Source organism: Hemiscyllium ocellatum, chromosome 9, assembly GCF_020745735.1.
Source record: "Hemiscyllium ocellatum isolate sHemOce1 chromosome 9, sHemOce1.pat.X.cur, whole genome shotgun sequence".
NCBI lineage: Eukaryota > Metazoa > Chordata > Chondrichthyes > Orectolobiformes > Hemiscylliidae > Hemiscyllium > Hemiscyllium ocellatum.
The window spans coordinates 61,710,291-61,735,744 of NC_083409.1; the positions used below are offsets into that span (position 1 = coordinate 61,710,291).

General features: G+C 37.3%; 1 protein-coding gene across 2 annotated transcripts in view; it reads right to left on the minus strand.

Moving 5' to 3' along the window:
• zranb2 (zinc finger, RAN-binding domain containing 2) overlaps positions 1–25,454 on the minus strand; it is a 42,397-nt gene that overhangs the window by 8,067 nt on the left and 8,876 nt on the right. For both annotated transcript variants that reach the window (XM_060830411.1, XM_060830412.1), the window contains exons 2-8: positions 22,926–22,978; positions 18,995–19,103; positions 18,569–18,651; positions 13,315–13,391; positions 11,127–11,258; positions 4,085–4,236; positions 2,067–2,153 (exon numbers count right to left, since the gene is read on the minus strand). In XM_060830411.1, coding sequence (XP_060686394.1) covers positions 2,067–2,153; positions 4,085–4,236; positions 11,127–11,258; positions 13,315–13,391; positions 18,569–18,651; positions 18,995–19,103; positions 22,926–22,978 — 693 coding nt within the window. The remainder of the gene's footprint in view (positions 1–2,066; positions 2,154–4,084; positions 4,237–11,126; positions 11,259–13,314; positions 13,392–18,568; positions 18,652–18,994; positions 19,104–22,925; positions 22,979–25,454) is intronic.

Sequence of the window (25,454 nt, forward strand, 5' to 3'; positions counted from 1 at the left end):
AGACCAATCTGAAATTGTCTCATGCATGATTATGTGATAACTAATTGGACTCAAAAGATGGCCACATCTATTCTGATTTACTACCTAGAAAATAAGTCATCAATAAACAAAAGGAAATGCTGAGGAAGCCTTTTGCTTGATAAACTACAAAACTGTGGAACACTGGCCAAAGATAAACTAGCCATGAAGCTAAGTAATGACGAAACATAACATAACACCAGAGAAAGGTAGTCGATGATCACAAAGCCTTCCAAAATTTTGGATACATACAATTAATTGTTTATTCATTATTCATTGTTTCTTTAAAGGCAAGAGATTTTTTTTGAACGTTAAAAAGATAGACTGATTTTTTTGAAATAGGGAAAGCCTTTGGAAACTTAGACAATTAGATATAATGTCCATAGTCTCTAACATATAGAAGACTGAGGCTTGCTAGAATATAAAAAGGGGAGAAAGTGTCAATACCTATACAAAATTCTGGTCTTGAAAGGAGTGCAGCACAGATTCAACAAAATACAACCAGGAATCCAAAGCTTTAAATAACAAATGAGATTGCTTGAACTGGACTTGTAATTCTTGGAATATAAAAAGGTTAAGCAGTAATTTGATGGAGGCTTTTAGAATTTTGAAAGAAACTGATAGGGTAGATACAAAGAAACCTTTACAGATGATCCCGTTGAATAGCAGGACAGAGTCAGAGACTGAATGACCTAGTGTTCCTATGTTGTTCTATTACATATACGAAAGGTTTAAACCTATCTTCAGTCAGCATTTACAAACTGTGTAATTATACTATATACTATAATTACACCAGATATCAAGCAAATTTGACTGCTAAAATTTCTTGACAAGTTACTTGCAATTTTATTAATACTTCTACAAATGCAAAATATACTCAATGCACAGAGTAGGCTTGGCCCTATTATATATTAATTATTGACTGGAACATGATATTGTCTTAGTACACAGATATTGAGGTGCTTATACTTAATTGAAGGCCAGTTTTTCAGACTTCAGTCATCTATTAAATCTATGAAAAAATAATAATGAGACATTCAAATGATGTGGGTCACTACAAGATTTCATTTCATAACACTTTTTGCTAACAAGCAACAAGATTAAAAAACCTTTCCCATTGATGTTGATGGTTATCTACTTTTAGCATGCATTACTGCCAAATGTTGAATATTAAAAGGAGTTAAGAAAATTAATTGCACCCCAATCGTTCAACAATCTTATAATGGCTTCTTAGACATGGTCCTAGCAACATAATGATTAGAATTGACGAGATTCAATGTATTTATGTAAACAGATTCTGTAATTTGGTCACAATTTCTTTTCATCATGCTCAAACTGTGGTACAGTTTTGGAGGTACCCGTTGTTCTGGTAACTTTCCCAAAAAATGATTCTTAGCCAATATTAACATGGAGTTTGCTGTCAGAGGAGAAATACATCACACAGCACAATACACACACCCGAAAAACCCCACACATTTAAACAGGGGTTAATACGTACTATTTAGAAATACTAGCTCATTTCCTCACTCCAAAGATTAATTTTAGTAAACCTACTGCCATCTCAGTCAAGATCAAATGTTATTAGGACATGGATCAAACAACGGTCCATCATTTAAAAGTGTTGTTTCATATATCTATTAAGTGTATGCTAAACCTGTCCAGTGCAGATAATTAGTGACTGCAGACAATAAACATAATGAAGTCATTACGTCAAGCGTGCACTCGCCAGATCACAATTTTGTATGAAAGCAACCGGGCCAAAAAAATTATACGTGGGCAAGTGAAGAAGCAGAGAATTTAATCTCAAAATGTAACTGGGCTGGAAGTGTGGTTGCAGGCAGGAAACTAAAATAGTTAAATAACTGACCCTTTGTGTGTAAAATATCCATTCAGGCTGATGCAAATCCAGTAATGAAGTCAACTGTGTCACTACTTGAATGGCAATATTGGTGGAATGAAAATGTCAATATCAAAAGGAGTTTAGATGTCCTTTTCCCTTGAAGCACTTTTTAAACTCTCCAAGGAGGAGAGAATGTTACCCCATTCACCTTGACTTCGACCGGGGTGATCTAGATTGACCTCTGGAGCTGGAACGTGACCTCGATCTGGAAGTGGTAGAACTTCTGGTCCTGGACCTGCAATAAAATGGCAAATATTTTCCAATACCAAATTTAAATATAAGTTGCATAAAACTTGAAACTAGAAGAGACTCTTCAATTTCACAGACAACTAACTACCACCCACAAAAGAAATCAAAATTTACCCAATAATCAAGCTGAGAAAATACAAATTAAATGATGGATTTTCCTAGGGGAAATCATCAAAATCATAACCATAATCAAAATCCAGACAAATCAAACCCTCAAATTCTTCACTTAACGCTTATAAAAAGACCAAATGCATTTTTAAAATTAGTACATAGTGAATAGTCAGCTTTTTAAAAAATAGTAACACCAAAATAGCTATCAAACATGAAATTAACATCCATCTGATATGTCTCTACAATATAAAAACTCCAGAATGGCTTTTAAGTAATGTATTTTTAATGCAACACCTCATTCTACTTCCTGTAAACAGGAATGATAGTTAAAATTAAATTAAAACTGCTTGATTTTCAAAGAAAAAGAAACAGAAATGCAGTAATCTGTTCAATAATATGGGAAGAGCTATACTCAATGAGACTGTTGCTTTATGGGTTTAGAAAAATAAGAAACAGGCAGCATTGGTTTTAATTTCTCACCCATCATTATTTGCACCAACGTACATCAGCTGCCATACAAGTTATTTCTGGATTTAAGTTTTAACAAAATTACTTAAAGTTACTGTTAAAATTGTCAGTCTCATGGTCATTTAATACAGTTAAACTTCACTTAAGTATATATTTTTGCGATAAATTTGTGGCTAGCTTTATCTTAAATTTTCAAAACCACCGAATTTCAAATATTACAGTAAATTCTTAGTCTTAACTATTGTAAATCAGATTGCTACATTATTAGAATTACTTATTTTCATTTATATAAATAACTTGACAGAACATGGGATAAAGGAAAATTTGAACCAAAATAGGAAGCCATCACAATAATTAAGAACAATGTTATTCATTCAAAAGGATTGGGAGCATTTTCAACTAACCTAACCTCTAAAAAATGCAGTTTACATCTGGGAACAAAGAGCCAAAAGGATATCAGTTGAAGAATGGAATTATCAGAAAGTAATATTTGAAAGATTGGCAAATTAGTTAGTCGCTTCCATTCATAATAGAAAAAAAAAGACTATTGTTGCTGTATCATAAAAGTGTTTGTTCAATGCTATTGCACACAGTACATTTCTCTGAGCACCAGTTAATGTGAGGATTATTAGCCATGAGAAAACACAGGGAATCAAAGATGATTTGAAAATCAAAAGAAAATTACACTTGCGCTCCATGAAAGTGAGAATTCAAGTTGAATCTTTCAGATTATGAAAAAGATTAATATTATTGATCCAATCAAGTTGGCTCAAAAAAGAAAGGGTGTGCAAAGGAAACAAAGAATAAGATAAAAAGGGAAGGCTAATAAAGGGAATATAAATATATGTGAAACTGAGTCTCATTTGCTCACTTTTACATTCTTAATTATAAACAGGTGCTTGATAAAATATGAAGTGGAAGTCTTCCTTCTATAAGCATCTGAAGAGAAAAATGATTGAAGAATATGACAAAGCAGGTAATTAAGACTGCAAACATATCAGAGAGGACTAATTCTTAGAGTATCCTGACAACCCCAAATTAAATCTCAGAACTTTGGAAACAAGTACATGTTTCAGTATCTAAAGACAACAAGACGGAAGCATTATGATTAAAGTTCTAGTTTTTGATCTTATGTTAACTGTAGAATACATTAGATATTATACTAATTTAGATGATTAGTAGAAGTAATCTAAAATTCATCTCCTAGAGGAAGGAATGTAACTTCAGATGCAACACTTGACTCAAAACTTCATATCACATGAATAAACATTTAAAAGAAAGAAGTTAAACTGATACTGACATTTTGCCCGGTGTCACCCTTGACCTGTACCCGTTTACCTGGACCTTGAACTGGAATGAGCAGTGGAAGATGAAGAAGATCGAGATGAATGTGACTTGGAGCGACTCCTGCTTTTGGGAGGCTTCTTTTCATCTTCACTTGCATCTAGATTATACTTTGAGAGATCACCATCCTCCTCATCATCATCATCCTGAAAAGTATCATATAGTTATACATAGTGCATGAAATTGGATGTTCTTCACTTCTTAATTTAACAAGTTACAATAAATAACATTCAAAGCAGTAACTTTTTGTGATAGGTTGGCTGCCCAAACAAAACAGCTCTGTGGGCAAACTACTTTCTAAACGGTGAGAAAATTCATAAAGCCAAAGTATAAAGGGACCTGGGAGTGCTAGTCGAGGATTCTCTAAAGGTAAACATGCAGGTTGAGTCCAGTGACTAAGAAAGCGAACGCAATGTTGTCATTTATCTCAAGAGGGTTGGAATATAAAAGCACCGTTGTGCTGAGACTTTATAAAGCTCTGGTTAGGCCCCATTTGGAGTACCATGTCCAGTTTTGGTCCCCACACCTCAGGAAGGACATACTGGCACTGGAGCGTGTCCAGCGGAGATTTATACAGATGATCCCTGGAATGGTCGGTCTAACATACGAGGAACGGCTGAGGATCCTGCAATTGTATTCATTGGAGTTTAGAAAATTAAGGGGAGATCTAATAGAAACTTGCAAGTTAATACATGGCTTGGAAAGGGTGAACGCTAGGAAATTGTTTCCGTTAAGTGAGGAGACTAGGACCCACGGTCACAGTCTTAGAATTAGAGGGGGTCAATTCAGAACAGAAATGCAGAGACATTTCTTCAGCCAGAGTGTGGTGGACCTGTGGAATTCATTGCCGCAGAGTGCAGTGGAGGCTGGGATGCTAAATGTCTTCAAGGCAGAGATTGATAAATTCTTGACGTCACAAGGAATTAAGGGCTACGGGGAGAATGCGGGTAAGTGGAGTTGAAATGCCCATCAGCCATGATTGAATGGCAGAGTGGACTCGATGGGCCGAATGGCCTTACTTCCACTCCTATGTCTTATGGTCTTAAACTGGTCTGGACAGACTTCATGGCCGGTCAATAGTTATGACTCAATTTAAGGAGTCGGCTTTCCTTGATTTAACCTATATGGAAACCCTAACTGATTCACAGCTGGCTGGCTTCAGGAAAAAAAACAAAAACAAATTAGGTTGAAACAATTATTTTAAAAGGAACAATTGTAATTTGACAAATTAATAATGCTATTTCTGGTTCTGTGAATTGCATGTTGTCTTCTTGATGTTCACTGCTTTGAAGTTCAAAAACAATCAAAGCAGATCCTTTACATAAGAAAGCTCTCAATGATAAGAGAATGTATCTTTCACATTATGTCCCTCTTCTTTTGCTTACCACATGGTCAGCTGCATCTTTTTGACTGAAGTTACTATGGCTTTTAAAAGTGTATTTTGTCTTTGTTTTTTTTTAAAAAAGAGCTTATAAGGGAGAGGTGCCAAGCAGTGTTCACAAAGCCATCAGAGTTAACAGTTTGTGAAGTCCTGCTTTTTCTTAAAAAGGAACAATAGAAGCAGCCCGAATGGGTAGGGCAAGCTCCCACTCAACCAGGAATGAGTTTTCATTTTCAGTAGTAGCAATTGTTGGATCTTAAAAGCTTGGTGGAAGCTGCAGAACATCCCTTCCTGCTACTTTCTCCTTCAAGTTTTCTTGACTTTTTCTCCTCATGGATCACAGATTTGCCTATAAGAATCTATTTTTTTGAACTTGCCTTTTGCTAAGGGTATGTTTATGAGATGATACTATATTGGAATAGTACTGTTGTGTAGTAAAACAATTATTCTGTTATGTTTTCAAAGAGTTAAATTATTCCAATTTCATGCTTTTTGTTGTATTTTAACTGAAGTGTATGAATAAACTGTGTTTTGCTTCAAATCTGCTAGTATGACCAATCAAAATGCATCTGGAATGCAACAACTGGCACTTGCCATTAGAAAAGGAAAAAGATAGAGTCTAGCCTACCTTAAATATATTGAGAAGGGTTTAGTCTAGTTTATAAACAGACTGCTCCAACAATCAATGCAGCAGTAGTTAGGAAGTTGAAATTAGTGTTACTCTAATTTCGTGCAGTGGTTTTATCTTTCATTGTGCTGCAGGTGCAATTTAAAATTATGGTTTATTTCCAGAAAGTGCCTTCAATAAATTTCTGAAGAAAAAATGTAATTCAGAAATGACAAGATAATTGATTAGCTTTGATTGAAAATGAAAGCATGCAAATTTTATAGCATCTCTTACACTCAGGAACCTTTAAAGCACTAGTGATTAATGAGTTACTTTTGTTGACGCACATCCAGCCTTCTGCTGTTGAAAAATAGAACTTGGTCTTGCCATGTGTCTGAGAAAGCACTCATTTATTTCAAAAACTTTGGTTTTATGTATGCAACAACTTTTACTTATGTTGAGCTTTCACTGTGGTAAAATGCCTCAAGGTGCTTTAAAATAAAAATATTTGATGAATTATTGAGATTATGAGGCACATATTCACAGTTACTAAATAGTCAGTTGTGTTACATATTTCTCAAACACTCAGTACAGTTTAGTAGAACAGCTTGACTTTTTTTACATCTTATGAGCAGTTAAACTTACAACTAATTCAAGACTACCATTCATTATTGCGTGTACTCAAATTCATTAGCTGGTTAATAAGCCCTTTTGGCAGTTAAAAGCCAAAATAACTACTTTCTAAATTTTTGAAATAAATGCATAGTTTAGTTCAAAACAATTACAAAACCTAAATTTAACTAAATGATGCCCAGTTTCCAGGTAACATAACCTTCATGTTCAAATATGCAAATAGGGAAAATAAATCCATGACGACTGAAGTGTTTATTTTACTGACTTAAGTCTAGTATCGAGTGAAACATGTGCTACGAATGACAATAAGGTTATGTTTGATTCCTGAACTCCCTGCAGAATGACCAGAAACTAGTCAAGTCTAGGTCATTAGAATTGTGAGCTAACTTACAGCAGTGATCTCAGGCAGTAAATCTGAAAGCTATAGAGAGAAACCACAAAAACTCAACTGTCATTGTATGGAGATGCCAAGTGAAAAATGACCTCTTGTAAAGCAAGATTTATTTCACAAAGTCAAAAGGATAGCATGGGCTCAGTCATGGACAGCAGCCTTTTCTAAAAAAAAAGGGTTCACTTTATGAACAAAATACCCTCTTAACTCAATCTTTTAATAGAGTATAATCCCAAATACTAAGTCTATAATATTTTCACTTCCAAGGGGACATTTTGTTCCATTGAGTTGCACTTGAATTGTCAAATTCCCACAGTGAGACATGAATTCATTCACTTGATGATTAGCCCAAACCAATGGATCAGCGGTGTAGCAACATTGCTTGAAAAGGAGCCAATGTAGATTAGTAAACAGAGGGCATGGGATGTTCATTGAAAGGAATTTGCAGTGAATTAAGACATGGGCACTTTAGGGTATCCTCACAGTATGGAGGATAGAATGTGGGAGAAAGGTCAGTTATGTATTGGAATTGTAGAGTTAGAGGCAGCAAAGGCAAGGATGAGTGTTTCAGCAGCATATGCAGTAAGGCAGGCACAAAGTTAAATTATCTGCATGGCCATAGTGATAGCACAAATGTGACACTAAGGATGTAAATTAATTGGCTCAATTTGAGATTATTGCCAGGAATAGGATGGAGTCAATATTTAGAGAATCGAATTTGGAGCAAGAACTGGCTTCAGTCTTTCCAATATCAAGCTGAAAGGAATTCACACTCATCCAACACTGGATATCAGATAAACAGGAAAAGGGCAAGTCGGTATCGAGGGAACATCAGCCAGCAGTTAAGGACTCGAAAGTCAGGGTCATAGAGATATACAGCACAGAAACAGACCTTTTGGTCCAACTCGTCCATGCCGACCAGATATCTCAACTCAATCTAGTCCCACCTGCCAGCAACCGGCCCATATCCCTCCAAACCCTTCCTATTCATGTACCCATCCAAATGCCTCTTAAATGTTGCCAGCCTCCACCACTTCCTCTGGCAGCTCATTCCATACATGTACCACCCTCTGAGAAAAAAGGAAAGCACATCAATGCCTTCTTCACTATCCTAGCTACCTGCGACTCCATTTTCAAGGAGCTATGAACCAGTACTCCAAGGTCTCTTTGTTCAGCAACACTCCCTAGGACCTTACCATCCAGCTCGGCGAGCAGAACCACAACAACGGATACCCGAGCTACAAATCTTCAATCAGATTTTACCATTAAAGTGTAGAAGTCCTGCTAAGATTTGCTTTCCCAAAATGCAGCATCTTGCATTTATCTAAATTAAACTCCACCTGCCACTTCAGCCCATTGGCCCATTTGGTCAAGGTCCCATTGTAATCTGAGGTAACCTCTTTCACTGTCCATTACACCTCCAATTTTGGTGTCATCTGCAAACTTACTAACTATACCTCTTATGCTCACTTCCAGATCATTAATATAAATGATGAAAAGTAGTGAACCCAGCACCGATCCTTGTGACATTCTGCTGGTGACAGGCCTCCAGTCTGAAAACCAACCCTCCACTACCACCCTCTGTCTTCTACTTCTGAACCAGTCTGTATCCAAATGGCTAGTTCTCCCGATATTCCATGAGACCTAACCTTGCTAACCAGTCTCCACACTTAAACTCATTCCTATCTAAACCCTGAAAACACTATGGCAGTCCCATTCAATGTTTGGCAAGTTAAAAATCGCCTACCATAATCACCCTATTATTCTTACAGATAACAGAGATATCCTTACAAATCTGTTTCTCAATTTTCCGTTGACTATTAGGGGTCTAAAATACAATCCCAATAAGGTGATCGTCCCTTTCTTATTTCTCAGTTCAATGCAAATAACTTCTCAATGTATTTCCAGGAATATCCTCCCTCAGTGCAGTTATAATGCTATTCCTTATCAAAAACACTACTCCCCCGCCTCTCTTGCCTCCATTTCTGTCCTTCCTGTAGCATTTGTATCCTGAAACATTAAGTTGCCAGTCCTGTCCATCTCTGAGCCACATTTCTATATGTTATGATAGCCCAGTCCCATGATCTTAACCATGCCCTGAGTTCATCTGCCTTTCCTGTTCGACCTCTTGCGTTGAAATAAATGCAGCTTATTTTATCAGTCCTACCTTGTTCTGCTTTGTCCATGCCTGCCCTGACTGTTTGATTCATTTTTTTTCTCAACTGCACCAGACTCAGATTGATCTCTTTCCTCAGTATCTCCCTGGGTCCCACCCACCCACCTTACTAGTTTAAATCCTCCCGAGCAGCTCTAAGCAAATCTCCCTGCCAGTATATCCGTCCCCTTCCAATTCAGGTGTAATCTGTCCTTCTTGTACAGGTCACTCTACCCCAGAAGAGCTTCCAATGATCCAAAAATGTGAATCTTTCTCCCACACACCAGCTCCTCAGCCATGCATTCATCTGCTCTATCTTCCTATTCCTACCCTCACTAGTTCGCTGCCCCAGGAGTAATCCAGATATTACTACTCTCAAGGATGTATTTTTTAAATTCCTGCCTAACTCTATATTCTCTATTCAGAATCTCATCCTTTTCTCTTCCTTGTGGTGAATGTAGAATTGAGTGCTATCAACTTTTTTAATGAGAGGGGCAGCTTAGTGGTGTTATCACTGGACTATTAACCCAAAGATCCAGATAATGTTCTGGGGCGGGGGGGAAACTTTGATTCAAATCCCACCATGACAGACAGTGGAATTTGAATTCAATAAACATCTAAAATTAAGAATCTAATGACGACCACTTATTCATTGTTAACTGTCAGCTAAAAACCTATTTCATTTTCTCACGACCTTTAGTAAGGGAAACTAGCATCCTCACCTGATCTGGCCTACATGTGACTCCAGACCCACAGCAATGTGGCTGATCCTTAACTGTCCTCTGGTCAATAAGGGATGGAGAATAAATGCCCATATGCTGTGCATGAATAAAAAAAAAACTGAAAGCTTAACATTGTGCTTTTTGGATGATGTCACCAGGTGCAGCATGCACATGGGAAACAGGACGGGGCTGAAGTAAAGACTTGGAAGATACCAGGGATAGAGTAGAGTGGGGTTACAGGGATAGAGCAAGGTTGCAGGTAAAGGAAGTGAAGCAATTGTAAAATGATTCTCTGGCTACACAGTTAGATAGACACTAATAAAAAAATTTAGGTGCAAGGTGCCTATTTTTGAATGCAAGCCCTATATAATACACATAGTGCTGTCCCTCATCTCTGCAATGCTAGAAAGAATCCAAACTGTGTGGAAGAGGCCATTCAGCAGCACCCCTCCAATTCCACCCAGACCTAGACCTTACTCTATCCCTGTAACCCCACATTTATAATGGTTAATTCACCTAGACTGCACATCCCTGGACTCTACGGCTAATCCACCCAACAATATTCACAAGCAACCAATCATGTTAAAGAAACAGACCTGACAACATGACACAGGAGATATAGAACACAATCCATTGCCTTGGAATGAATCTGACAGATCAAACATTAAGCATCAAGGGCCATCAGAGTGAACATCAGAACAGCTTTGCTTAATGTAACTCCACTGCACTGGCCCATATAGAAGCTGCTTAAGGAATAATGAACTTCGGAATACCACCAGCAAACAGATTTTAGATACATACTGGAGATAATGCACAATTTCTTTTCCCAATTTCATAACCTCCTTTTCACTACAACAATGATTTTATTATCTGATTAAAATACCGATTTACATCATAATTTCAAGGATAAGCAAATAAGCAAGCAAGCAAGCAAACAAACAAACAAAGTCAGTAAGTCTCAGATTCTTCCCCCCTTAAGTCTTTCAATAAAAAAAGGTCAATAATGCGAGCGCAAGATTTTAAGTTGTAAAGTTTAAATGCAACAGTGCTATTTTCACAAAAATACTTCAACACATTATAATTGCACATATTTTGTAATTCAATGTATACAACATGTGTTTAAAAGTAGGACAAGAATGATACTCACATCAAGTTTGTACTTGGAGAGATCCCCATCCTCATCATCATCCTCATCATCTTTTTCACTTTCAATTTCTTCTTGCAAGATGGTTTTGGGTCCAACTGGCTTTCCACGGAATTTCTTTTTCTTCCTTCCAAACTAGTTTACAAAAGTATACATGTTTCTAAATGCTTCCATGTTGCCTTCAACTTGAATTTTGCAATACTTATAACTTGATTAATAAAAAGCAGTTTTGAAACCACGCAGTAAGTGAAATTAGTCATTGATTGAATACAGGCACACTTACCATAGATCAATTAACTGTCCGTATCAAAATACTAAATAATGCAAGTTTTATTTAGTCTTTAACTTCCAGTAAGCCTGGAACACATCATGTGTACTGATCTTTTTATTTTATGGAAAAAATGTGTATGTTGAATAATTTGAATTGTTTTCTTTAAAGCTTTCCCAGTTTATCTAATACCATACACATATGCAATTCATTTTAAGTTTTAACTTAAAAGCTTTAAAAAGTTTTTAAAATTTAAAAGGCTTTTAAGTTTACTGAGGATGGTAAAAAACAGAAATGCAGAGTACAAATGAAATTAGTAAAACAAAAAAGGTCAGAGGTTTGAGACACCAGAGATGATACAGAAAGGAGATAAGGAGCTACCTGTTTATTCTATGAATAGATTATTGTTGTTAAAAAGCAAAAACAAAAGAACTGATGGTATTGTTTTGGGTCTAAGCCAGCCTTAGGGAATAGTGACAAACTTACTGCGTATTATTAGATGCTGTAGAATAGAATCATATTTTGCAAAAATTAAAAGAGTTACAAATCAATGGCAAATATATTTCCATTTTAAGCAGATTGGAAAAGTTACATCTGAGAATGCTTCACTTTGTAATATCTTTAGAATCAGCTATGATTTAATACCACTAAAGTGCAAGCTTTTGCATTAATGCAGAAGTTCTCAAGTTTTTTTTTAAAAATAAGCCCTCCTTTGGAGACTTACAGCCCCAATTTAACATAACTTATTCCGTTAACCCAAATAAACTGAAAAAATTCAACTCCACTGATTTTACAAACTCGGGGGGAAAAGAAACTGACATACGTTCAGATGGACAAAGTGCCTTCAGTCAGGGAATTAAGGGCCTTAAAGATCCCTACTCTTATGCAATCAGATGACATCAAAATGCTTTTCACCACAGTCAGCCTTTCATAGCTGGATGTGGTGCATTATGGGACATATGAACTTACAATGCTAGAAGCTATTCAGCTTGCTGTCCCTCCACCGAATCCTTGAAAGGTCATCCTGCTAAGTTTCACATCCTCAGTTTCAGACTTGACCCTTAAAATTCCACATCAAATACCTGCTCAAGTCTCATTCGAAATTTATGCCATCAATTGCAACCATATTAACAGGTACTACACTGTATTCTTTTGCAAACAGAGTCAAAACAAATTTTCTTCATTTTGCCTCTAGATCTTTTGTTCATGATTTTCAACCCAAGATCTCTACGTTTGACCCCAACTTCCAGGAGTACATGCTCTCATCACCAACTACCCCACCCCATTCTACTGGCCTTACAAGGCCATCTTACTACCTTGAAATTTTGCATCAGTACCTGTGCGTTTCATTGAGATCAATTGCAATTTTTCAAATTTCATCTCTGGTGTAATCCTGGTAAACCTGCTGTGCATGCCAAGGCTTTTATACCTTTCCTTGAATGAGGTGCCCTGAAGTCTACACAATTCCTCAAATGATGTATAGGTAGTGGAGGATTCTGCGCCAAGGGTAATCAGTTACAATCCATTAAAAAAAGGTCTAATGGTTATTTCTAGAATTGGGAAGATCTGCTCTGCGATAACCTACATAATTCACCTTAATTATTCAAGGCTGCACTAGTGGCTCTCATTTTTGACCAACATTCACCTGCGCCATTACACGGATACATCTTCCTTACCCCAACAGCTTGTGAATGTCAGTACAGACCTTCTTGGAGGTCAAAGTTCCTGGTACTTTAAATACAAATCTTCAAACTATCCAATACTTGATTGTTAAAATAAAAGCAGCTAATTGCAAGCAAGGTTTTCCTGAGCTGGAGGTCAGACCTTGGTTTGAAAGCCACAACGTACGTAAACAAGCACACTGTGTTAACTAGCTTTATATTAGAGACATTTTAGGAAACAATTCTATTTTTCAAGTGTTACCTCATCATATTCATCATCAGATTCTTCACGTTCAATGTACTCAACATTTTCTCTTTCATTAAATCCACCTCCATATCCTATCAGGAATGAAATGATCACCATTTTAAAAATATTCTAATCAAATGTAGTTCAAGAAATAAGGTAACAAAAAGTGCATTCCAAATAGTGGAGTTAATTAGTAGATTCTGCACATCAAGTCTACATTCAGACAATGGAACTATAAAATCCCAGGTTATGAATCAAATATGCACGAAAACAATTATTCTAAATAAAATCTGTGACAATTACACAAGTTAGTCTGTAAATGAAGGTAAACCATATTTACATGAACTTTCTCAGAAGAAGAGTGTTTAAGGTTATGAAGTATGGCTAATTTAAACATCCAAATTGCATTCACAACAATACATGCACGTGAATCTAATTATATCCATTAATATGTAGTCAAAGGTATAGCTGCTACAAAACAAGCATGCTAACTAGCTCCAAATTGCTGGTATTAGATCACACATCAACACTTGACATTAGTACTCTATAAAATGTCCCGATTACAGAAAGGTTGAATCTAACGCTCTTAGAAGAAAATGAGGCGCCCCTTGGACCCAACTCATCCAGGCATCCCTAAAACTACTGGCCATTTGAAGAAAATCTCAATTCCACTTGACAAACAAATAGCAGCAATAAAAGTAGGACAAAGACTAGGAACTCTGCAGAGAAGAACTTGCCTCCTTACTCCCCAAAGACTGTCCATCATCCACAAAGCACGAAAGGAGTGTGATGGAATACTCCCCTCTTGCTTAGGTGTTTGGAGCTTCAACAACACAAGCAGCTTGACACTATCCAGGACAAAGCTACCTGCTTCATTGGCACCACATCCACAAGTATCCACTCCTTTCACCACTGACATTTAATAACTGAGAGTACCATTAAAAAGTTACAGAAAGTCATCGGAGATAGAGAACATAATCAGCAGAGCCACAGGAACACTACCACCTGAATGTTCCCCTCCAAGTCACCTACCATGCTGAACTTAGAAATAGACCATTCCTTCATTGTCGTTGAGTCAAAATCCTGGCATCCCCTCCCTAATGGTATTGTGGGTCTAACCATAGCACATGGGCTATAGCGGTTCAAGGCAGCTCATTAGCACATTCTCAAGGGCAACTAAACATATGCAATTAATGCTGGCCAGCCAGCAACGCCCACATCCCACAAGAGAATAAAGAAGTGATCCATATTGCTGCCAATGATCCATATGCTCCAGCAGTGGTGGAGGGAGTGAATGGCGAGAGTGATGAATAGCATGCCAACCAAATAGGCTGTTTTCCTTGGAATGGTGTTAAGCTTTTTGAATCTTGTTGAAACTGTATCCACCCGAGCAAATAGAAGGCTTTCTATCACACTTCTGATGTGTTCCTTGTAAATGCTGGACAGACACAAAAGATGGGAGGCGAGTGACCATCACTGAATTCTTGCTTCTGACTTGCTCTTGTAACCATAGTTGTATTTCCGAAATGGTAGATCCTGTTTGGTTTCTGGTCAATGCCAACCCCTAGGACATTGGTGATGGTGTATTCAATAAAACTAACATTAAATACCAAGGTAAGATGGTTAGATTTTATTGTTAGAAATGTTCACTTCGTAACAAGTGTAGAATTATAAATTACTAGCTTCCATTTATCAACTCAGAAATATTGTCAGAATGCTGTCAGACTCCACAGCTGTGGCGTTATCCAGTGCTCTTCAGCCATTTCTCAGTATCACATGGATGAATTGAAATGGTTGAAGACTGGCACCTGTGATAGAGACCAAGATGGATTTATCATTTGGCACTTCTAGCTGAGGATGGATGTAAATGTTTCAGCCTTTTGCACTAAGGATGGGGCTTCATTCTCCTGCTAATTACTTAATTGCCCATCATTCATGACTGGATGAGGCAAGACTGCAAAGCTCAAATCTATTGGTCTTTGAATTGCTGAGCCTATCCTAATGTTGCTAATACTTACATTTGGAGTGCAAGGAACCCTGTGTTGAAGCTTCACTAGATTGACACCTAATTTTTAAGTATTGCTGCTGCTGCTGCTCCTGGCATGCCATCCTGCACTCTGGATGAATGAAGAGTTGATTACTTGACAGAATAGGTGACAGGGGTATGCTAGGCCATGAAGTTACGCACAGTGCTTCTATACAACTCTGGTGTTCATGGTTCATAATGGTTTCAGAAGATCTGCCAGCTTTGCTCAAAACCTATCCCATTTAACACAGAAGTAGTAACATACAACATGACAGACTGTCCTCAGTTTGATGATTGGATACCATCTCCACAAGATGATGATAACGGTCACTTCTATCAATACATCCTTTAGAACTCATCCAGCTTAGTCCGTATTGGTGCTACCAAAACGCTCAGTGATAGATAATAAAGTCTTCATCCAGAGTACATTCAGCATCCATGTCACCTCAGTGCATCTGTTGATTGGTATTCAATATGAAGGAGCGCCACCTCATCAGCTTAGGAACGGGCAGAGATCAAGTGAGTGATAACCAGCAGTGCACTTCCTTTCCCATGTCTGAAATGAAACCATGTGATTTCATAGGGTCTTGAGCCAATGTTGAGGGCTCTCAAATTGGCTCTCCAATTTTGTGTCACTACCATCACTTGTGCTAAATCTGTTCTGTGGAGCAAAATTAAAACATATCTAAAACAAAAGACTGAAATATATCCGGACTGTGTCTCTTGTTCCTTCCCCCATACTGGAAATAAACAACTTTCTTGCTTTCTCTTGTTAGCTTATGTTCTTCTTTTCTGTTGGACTGCCCCTATCTTTTCTTCTTTCATCAGCTCCAACTGACATCCCCATGATTTGGTCAAGACACTAACCTAGCTGTCCCAATACATTTTCCACAACTTACTTTGGCAGTGTGTTTCACTTCCGTTCTCCCCAATTTGGTTGTTTGTATTTCTCACTCCTACTATCTCTTTCTTGATTTTTTCCAGGTAATACATGGGAAATATCTTGTCCATTTGATAGATTTGTAATGAGAAAATCAACACTGAAAACCTTAAACCACAGGCCTAACAAATTCACAAGAATAAGTAAACAGCATACAAAATAAAATATTCTACAAGGTTTTTATAAACCAGATGACACCATCTGTATTGTAGGCTATTTAGGCACTTTGCTCCACAATACCATCTGAAGTAAATCACAACATCAACAGCACCAAGGCAAACATTCACTTATTGTGAAAATGCAATCAACAATCCACATATACAGAAAGAAAACCAACAGGGTTTCACACAGCATGGTAACAGACCTGTCGGTCCAACCAGTCTATGCCGAACATAATCATGTGCTAAACTAGCCCCACCTGCCTGCTCCTGGCTCGCACCCTTCCAAACCTTTCCTGTTCATGTACTTATCCAAATGTTTTTCAAATGTTGTAATCTTAACCACATCCACCATTCAGGAAATTCATTCCACACTCAAACCTCCATGTAAAACATTTGCCCCCATGCCTCTTTTAAATCTTTCTCCTTTCACCTTTAAGATGTGTCCCCTAGTTTTGACATTCCCCATCCTAGGTAAAAGTGAACTACCATTAACTCTATCTATACTCCTCATTATTTTATGAACTTCTATAAGGTCACCTCTCAACCTCCTATACTCCATTGAAAAAAGTTCCAGCCATTCTTTATAACTCAAACCTTCCGTATCCAGCAACATTCTAGTAAATCTCTCTGAACCCTCTCCAGCTTAATGTCTTTCTTACGACAGGATGACTAGAATTGGACACAGTATTCCAGAAGAGGCCTCACCAATGACCTGTACAACCTCAAAATGACTTCCCAACTACTATATTCAAAGGACTGAGCAATGAACGTAATATGTGCCAGACACCTTAACCACCCTGTCGATATGTGAACACAAAAGTTTAAAGGAGTATGTGTCTGCACCCCTCAGTCCCTCTGTTCTACAACACTATCCAAGGCCCCACATTTAAATTGTATAAACCTGACCCTTGTTTGTTGTACCAAAATGCAAAACCTCATATTTATCCAGACTAAACTCAATCTGCTATTTTTAGCCTATTGACCCATTCAAGCAAGATCCTTTTGGAATCTTAGAAAATTTTATTTTTTTTAAAATGCTAGGCCACTAATTTTGCTGTTAAATGCAAAGTTACTAACCATGCCTTCTGTATTCTCATCCAAAACATTTATATAAATGACAAACAAAAGAGGACACAGAACCAAAGCCTGTGGAACACTGGGGGCAACATTGTGAAATATTCTAGATGCACAGTACCAACATCTAAACTGTAATTTCTTAATCCTATACAACCACAAAATAAGAGAGAGTGTCCTCAAATGGTTCGTGCTTTACTCAAGCCTCTCCCACTTTATTTCACCTCCTCATATCAACTTAACTTTCTACTTGTTTCGTCCTCATGCACTTGTCTAGCTTCCTTTTAAAAGCATCTATACTATTGCCTCAGCAACTCTACAAGTTTCACACATTCAATCTCAGCAAGTTTCTGTCTTAATGGATTCATTGGTGGCCACCTTTTATTTATGCAGCCTGTTCAATATTTCTCAATACACACATCCTCTCAGCTCTGGCATAATCCTTTCAAATCTTTTCTTTTTCAGCTTTCTTCAGGATGCCCATATTCCTTTTGTATTAAGACAACAGAACTATGCACTATTCCTAAAGCACAATTTAACCAACATGTTCATCAGAATTCCTCAATTTTTGGATTCCACTCCTCCAGAACTGAACTCTTTAAATGTTGGAAGTCTGTTTCAACAAACAAACTAACAAAAACTGCTGGAGAACTTCAGCAGATCTGTAGAGAGAGAAACTCTGCTTCACAGAATAGTGATATTGAACTCAGAGTTTCTCTCTTGACAGATGCTATCAGACCTGCTGGAATTCTCGAGCACTTTGTCTTTCTATTTCAGATTTCCAGCATACATAGTTTGCTTTCATTGTAATGAATCAGCCCTGTTTGACTGAATAGTATGATGTGCGAAAAACTAAGTGTCAAGTGGCATCTAGAATAAAGCCTCAACTTTTATTTCACAAATGGGTCAAGTTTCAAGTTACATTGAATTTCAATCTTTTTTTAAAAAAAATCAAACTGAACTTGATAATAATCAACTCGATTTAGATCTGAACAAGAGTCAACTGGAAAATTTCATGAAATGGCTTTTAACAACAGTATAAACACCTATCATGCATTTAAATCTTACCAGTCCTTTCTTCTAATTTGGCATATTTAGGAGTGTTACACATGTTGCACTCTGATCTTCGTGCCCAATTCACATTCCCACAGCTAGAAATTAAACAACTGAAGTCAGTATCAGAACATATAGGTTGTGCTTCATTTCACATGTGAAATTGAAAATTAAAAAAAAGATAACTAAGAATGCTAGTGTTTTTCTAAAGTTAAATTCAGCTCAAGACTCAATACAGAACTTTTCTTTCAAAATAAAACCGATTGCCTATGGTCTGCAAAGGTCCTTATCATCAGCTTTTGTTACGATTCACCCTGAATACTCTATATATAAAATCAAGAAATCAGAATTACTGTGGTGCTCTCATTTTGACTAATTAGTATTTAAGATGGAAAATTTTCAATCCAAGATTTCACACTGCATTATAGACGATAACCTTACGTTTTGCACTGCCAATCATTGGCACTGAAAAGGCCACGGCTCTTTTCTGCAAGAGTTTTTCCAATTTCTGTTCCTCCAGCCTTCATGAGTTTAGCTTCACATGTTCTTTCTAAAACAAAAGTAATAAAATACTACAATCAAGTGATACCATAATGATTTAAAATCAATTTTTAAATCATAAGGTCTAGGTTAGCACTCTGCCACATGCTATGAGGAGATGTGTTTAGAAAATTAAATTAGGTAAGATGTAAATATGGATCTTACATTCAATCATACCATTTATCACTTTGGTAAAAGGTGAAGACAGAAATTAATTCTTCAACAGCAGCGAGTTTAGCCAATAATGTGAGCCATGTAAAGATAGGTTCGGGTTAACTAATCTCAGCTGGGTTGGTGTTACAAATTTATGTGCCTGGAGCCAATAATCTTGCCAGCTCAGGCTCCAATCTTTTTCAAGTTGAATAGCATGAACCAGAAATTGTAGCAAGCTTCCTCAGTGCGCGTGCAGAATACTATCAAGTATGCATCGATGCGCACATATCTTTTCAGTAAGAGGTTTGAGAAACTGTCAAGCAAGATAATTTGTTGATATATAAACAGACTTAACTTATTTCGAATGAAAACCGATTGAACAGAACTGTTTTTCAGCATTTTTAAAAAATTGTGCATGCTATCATACAGTGAATTTTACTATTATGAAAGAAATTTACTTTGCAAGTTGGTATTTCCTAAATTAGTTGGTAGCATCATTTTTTTGTGGACCACAGACGTTAACATCCTTGAAACAGTCAGTCATTCACTACAGAAATAGTGACAGTGCCTGGTTTCTAAAGGCACAGAAATTTTACACAAGAAAAGAAAATAGTTTATCTCTAAGCTCAATTTCCTTTGATAAGAGGTCAAAGTTAACATCTTGACCAAGTGCTCTTGTCTCACTTGATGCATGTATCCATGATTACTATAGACTCTCTGTAGAATGGAGTGAAACCCAAATGAAGACTAATTGTTCAAACTGCTACATAAAATGCTCAATGACTCATTATTACTATCGTGATGTGTCACAATATGAAATTATCACTGTCCTAATCAATAACATAAATGCTTTAAACCCAACAATTAACCATGAGTTACTTCAATCCAGAGCTCAGTCCTTTGCTGCGCAGTGTTCATTAACGATCAAGATGTGAATGCAAAACATTTGAATAGTTAGCCTGCAAATGACGTGAAAGTTGGTTGCATGGTAAATAGCGGGGGACGGGGGAGCCTTAGACTGTAGGACAATCCAGACCGGTTGCTCAAATTGGCAGATCAATGGCAAATGGACTTTAATCCTGAAAAAAAGAGGACTAACAAGGCAGGACAGTGTACAATAATGGTAGAACCCTAGAAAGTACAGAGGATTAGAGGGACCTTGACATGTATGTTCATAGATTCATGAAGGCAACAGGACAGGTGGATAAGGTAATTAAGGAGGCATATGGGATCTGCGCCTTTATTAGTCGACGCATGGAATTCAAGAGCTATCATGGAGCTTTACATGGCATAATTTAGGTTACAGATGGGGTACTGTACGTGGTTATGGCCATAATGCTATAGTTAGGATGTGATTACACAGAAAAGAATGCTGAGAAGATTTATCAGGATATTCCTTGGGCTGGAGGGCCAAGTTACAAGGAAAAATTGGATAGACTGAAGTCTTTTCCCCTTAGAGCAGCGAGGAGTGAAGGGGGACCCGAAAGTGTACAAAATTACAAAAGCATAAATGCAACAGACAGAAAACAACCTTCTTCCTCAGTGTAGGGATCAATTACTAAGGGGAATAGGGTAGACATACAGGTAAAGCACAGGAGATTTTAAAAGGGGATTTAAAGAATAATTTTTCACCCAAATAGTGGTGGATACCTGGAATTCCTCAGCCTGAATGGAGGTGAGGTGGGAACCATCTCAATTTTAATAAATATTTAAATGATCACTTGACATGTCAAATCATAGAAGGCCATGGCCAAATGATAGAAAATGGGGCGAGAGTAGATTGATGCTTGATGGCCAATGGACACAATGGGGGTGAAGGGTGTTTTTCCATGCCGTGATACTGACTAATTCATAGACTCATAAAAAAGGCATAAAAATTTGCAGGTAAAGCGTGCCTTCATAACATCAAAATCCCCAAGCATTTATACTGCAAATGAAGGCTGTGCAACCCATCATGCATATGCCAACTCTTTGGTACAGGTATTCAACTAATCTACTTCCATTACTCCTTACTCATGGCCCTTTATGTTAGTTTCTTTCAAATACTTGGATCATCTTCATGAGAGTGTCCCCTGCCTGTCTAGCCTCAGTCACTGGCAACAGTGACTCTAATGATTGAACAATTCCATCAAATCTTCACAAACTAAATTACTCTAGGATTTTGACAGATTTGTAAATCTGGTGCCCAGAACTGAACATAGAATGTCAGCCTTAGCCTAATCATGTTAGATTAGATTAGATTCCCTACATATGGAAACAGGTCCTTCGGCCCAACAAATCCACACCAACCCTCCAAAAAGCAACCCATCCAGCCCCACTCCCCAACCCCATATTTACCCTTGACTAATGCGCCTAACACTTAGCAATTTACCATGGCTAAATCACCCGACCTGCACATCTTTGAATTGTGGGAGGAAACCGGAGCACCTGGAGGAAATCCACGCAGACACTGGGAGAATGTCTGTGTGGAGTTTGCACAGTCACCCAAAGCAGGAATCAAACCCAGGTCCCTGGTGCTGCAAGGCAGCAGTGTTAATCACTGAGCCACTGTACCGCCCACATCTGTAAAATAGTTAGTTCCGCTATAATACAGTAGTTCTGTTCTCATGCAATCCAATGTTAAGAAAATCTCGTAATAGTGGCACTATTTAAACTAATGGGGCTGGAATTACATCATAACCAATATTTTTAAAGTTTACGCTTTGGGAACAGCGTCCGCAATTTGTCAAGCACGTTATAGAAATTTACATTAATGAATGACTGCACCTTCCTTATTCCTAAGCTCATCATTGAGAGAGACAGAAGAAAATTGGTATTGTTGCTATAACTATGCACTCAAATACTAAGCAAGGAGAAGGTGAGAGGACCAAATCTATCTTTTTTATAGGTTTAAAAATGTGAACAGAAACACAAGTTAAACCAATGAAAAATATCTAGATGAACAAAATATTTATCTGGGAGAATAAACACAAAACTAGAGATCATGTAGAAAGTGCCCAAGCTATTTCATGGTTAGAAAATGTCACAAGACAATGGATATATGGAACATGCTCCCAAAGATATATGATTTAAATCCAACATGCACCTTTAAAAAGTTGAGAAGTAGGATCAATGTTTGCAGTAATATAGCATTACTTGATTCCCCTCATCACAAGAGGGCGAAAGTTAGAATAGAAGGCACAAGAAATTTCTTTACACAGAATTGAGCTGAGGAAGGAATAATTTCTCAGGGTTAGTGTTAGAGGCAGCAATATTCAAGGTTAGACTGGCTAAGTGGATGAAGGAAATGAGGTTGAAGAGATATTAAAGAAGTGAGCAAATGGGATTAGAAACACTGACTTGAACCAAGTTGGCAAAATGGTTTACGTCTATGTTGTGACTTATCTACTTCCATTGATGCCAGCATTACCTAATCAGTCAATTAAAATTCAATGACGCAGTTTTGAAGACTACGATGGAACACTTGTGTGCGTAACATTTGGAAATGCTATATCCAAGCAAGTAGGGGATCAAATTTGAACATTTTGCCCAGTGAAAAATAGCCATCAGTAATGTACAATTAAGGCTCACACATATAAATACTAATCATCAAAACAAAGTATAGCAAGCTGTCCAAAATAAAGTGCAACAATGTGGCTGAATTTAATGCGGCAATCTGAATAAATCTGGCACCACTTACCTTTCCCACATCTGTTACAATTTGTTCTTCTTGCAAAGTTGACATTTCCACATCTAAGAGAAAAGTGTAAAAACTATGGATGAACATATTTCCAAAGAAACATTAATTCAGGAATCAGTATTATTCATTTCAATGGTACTTTAGATGCATTCTGTTTAGAAGCACATCATATTTCTTCTGGTATTAAGTCTATTAAGTATGCAGAATATATTTCTCTATAACTAGATAGTTTTAGGTATACACAGAAAAATGTTTAAAAGCACATATTTTCTAGGAACATTCATTGATCTGTAAACATGGCAAGCAACAACATTATACTATTTTATACAGAAAATAATAAAAGGCAACAAATAACTCCCTCCAGTAAACATATTTTATGTTCTGAAATTAAAATTCAAAAAATAGTTCAATCAATTTAATGCCAGTATTGAAAATAAAAATTTCAACTGTCTCTCTCTATAAGAGAATTCTGTGGAAGGGTCACTCAACCCGAATCCTGAACGAACTTCTCTCCACACATGCTGCCAGATCTGCTGACCTTTTCCAGCAATTTCTGTTTTTACTTCCGCTTTACAGCATCTACTGTTCTTCTGGTTTTTATTTAGTGTGATTAAAAAGTTTGTCAAAATAAGTATCGCTGAAAAAGAGACATGCAGTTGAACCTTATCTCTTCATCATCAGCATGGATGCAGAAATGTCAAATTTCAAAAAGGCAATAACAATTAAACTACATGCGAAAAAGGGTACTGACCACTACTCTGGAAAATGCACCAGGTTCTCACCCATGCTATGGCTTCACTCAGAGGAGAGGACTCTGTAGCAAGTGCGCATAATAATAACCAATTTCGAGTTGGGCTTGCAATACAATTCTTAGCACACTTGCTGCCCAATTATGGGAATTACATTATGATAGATATTATATTGAGTTTTGTAAACATGAGCTGGTTGAGTACAGTCAATGCTGTACCTACTGCTCAGTATACAGATAAAACACAAATTGAGAAAACAACGACAGTCAAAACTTAGTCCAAGTAGACACTGTTGGAAAAAAAAGAGAAAATATAAATTAGGAGCGATAGAAGAACTTCCCAGTTTTGAAAACAAGTGTTTGCATGGTGATCTTACTAAAGCGTGCAACACAGTAAATAGTACAGAAAACACAAGTGGAAGCATTATTGTAGAACAAGGAGGTCAAATATTCAAACAAGAGATTGACTTTGGCCAAGTATCAGCTAGACGGAGGGAAAAGCCCTGACATTTTTTGAATATCAACTGAATACTGCACTTTACTGAAGAAGTGACTAGGTTTATTCTAATGAATGAACAATGGGCAGATAGTCTTTTCTCCTGTTTCTTTTCTCCCACTTCAGCATTATCTTCCAAGCTAAAAGGTTTCAGAAGGCCCCAAATTCCAGCTGTTACCATTGACATATTATTAAATTTAAGGCAATGATGATTGAGAGATTTGCCCTGAAGTCTGAATAACAGCGAAGATAAGTAGTTTGATTAGAGGTGAAAGACACCCTTAAGAACACTTTACAACAGCATGAGTAGATTGTTTCCCAAAGCCCCAGAAAGATAATGCCCTTCGAGTTCAAAGAAAGCAAATGGATACACAGACTCATTGACAATGAACACATTAGTTCCAGTTTAGACAGCTGGATATTGTTTGCAACACATACAGATGTTGTTCTGATGTTGGATGTGGGCAGCAAATAAACATTAATTCTTTCAAAAAGGAACAGAAACTGTATAGGTCAGAACTCTCCAGCAAGTTCCTTCTTGTGCAGATTCTTCCAACTCCTTTAAATTGTTACTTCAGGTTTCCCTCATGCAAGTCTCTGTAGCACTTGGGATCATCCTTGGTTTCTTCTGACAAATGCTAGCACTGCTTAGGAATGTGATGGTTTTCCAATCTAGCTATATGCTCTATCCAATACAGTCAGCGTTTCAGGAGCATTGCCTTATTACTTCGGTGTTGTCTAAGATTTGAGATTTGCAATCTGCTCCTGCCAATAGATGCCTACAGTACAGTGAACAGCACAAATTGAAATTGTCGTCAACGGTTCCGCTTTAAACTGTCCTATTTATTTTTAGGATGAAAGCAGGGATAAATGAATAGCATTTCTATCTGAACATGGAGGTTACCATGCTTCATGCTTCCATGGGGAAAGAGGGCAGCAGAAGCTATTTTTGAGATCAGGTTACAGGATTTTATTCAAAGCAATGCATTATCACAGATAGAAAGATCCCATGTGGTCAACAGAAAGAAAAAGATGGCTTGACTTTGTGAGCTCTCTGGCAGTGACAGACAGACAGAAAACAGTTGACTGATTAAAAACATTCTCCAAAGGAGAATATAGTCAGTCATTTGATGTTACCATTGCACAAAACCAAGATATGAGAATGTATACTGAGAAAGTTAGACTGCTTGCTTAAAAGGCTGCAATGCTGTGGAGATTGCAATGAAAAGTATACGTGTGGAATGACAATTTCTGCAGTTCAAATATAACTTACCTTGAAAAAGAA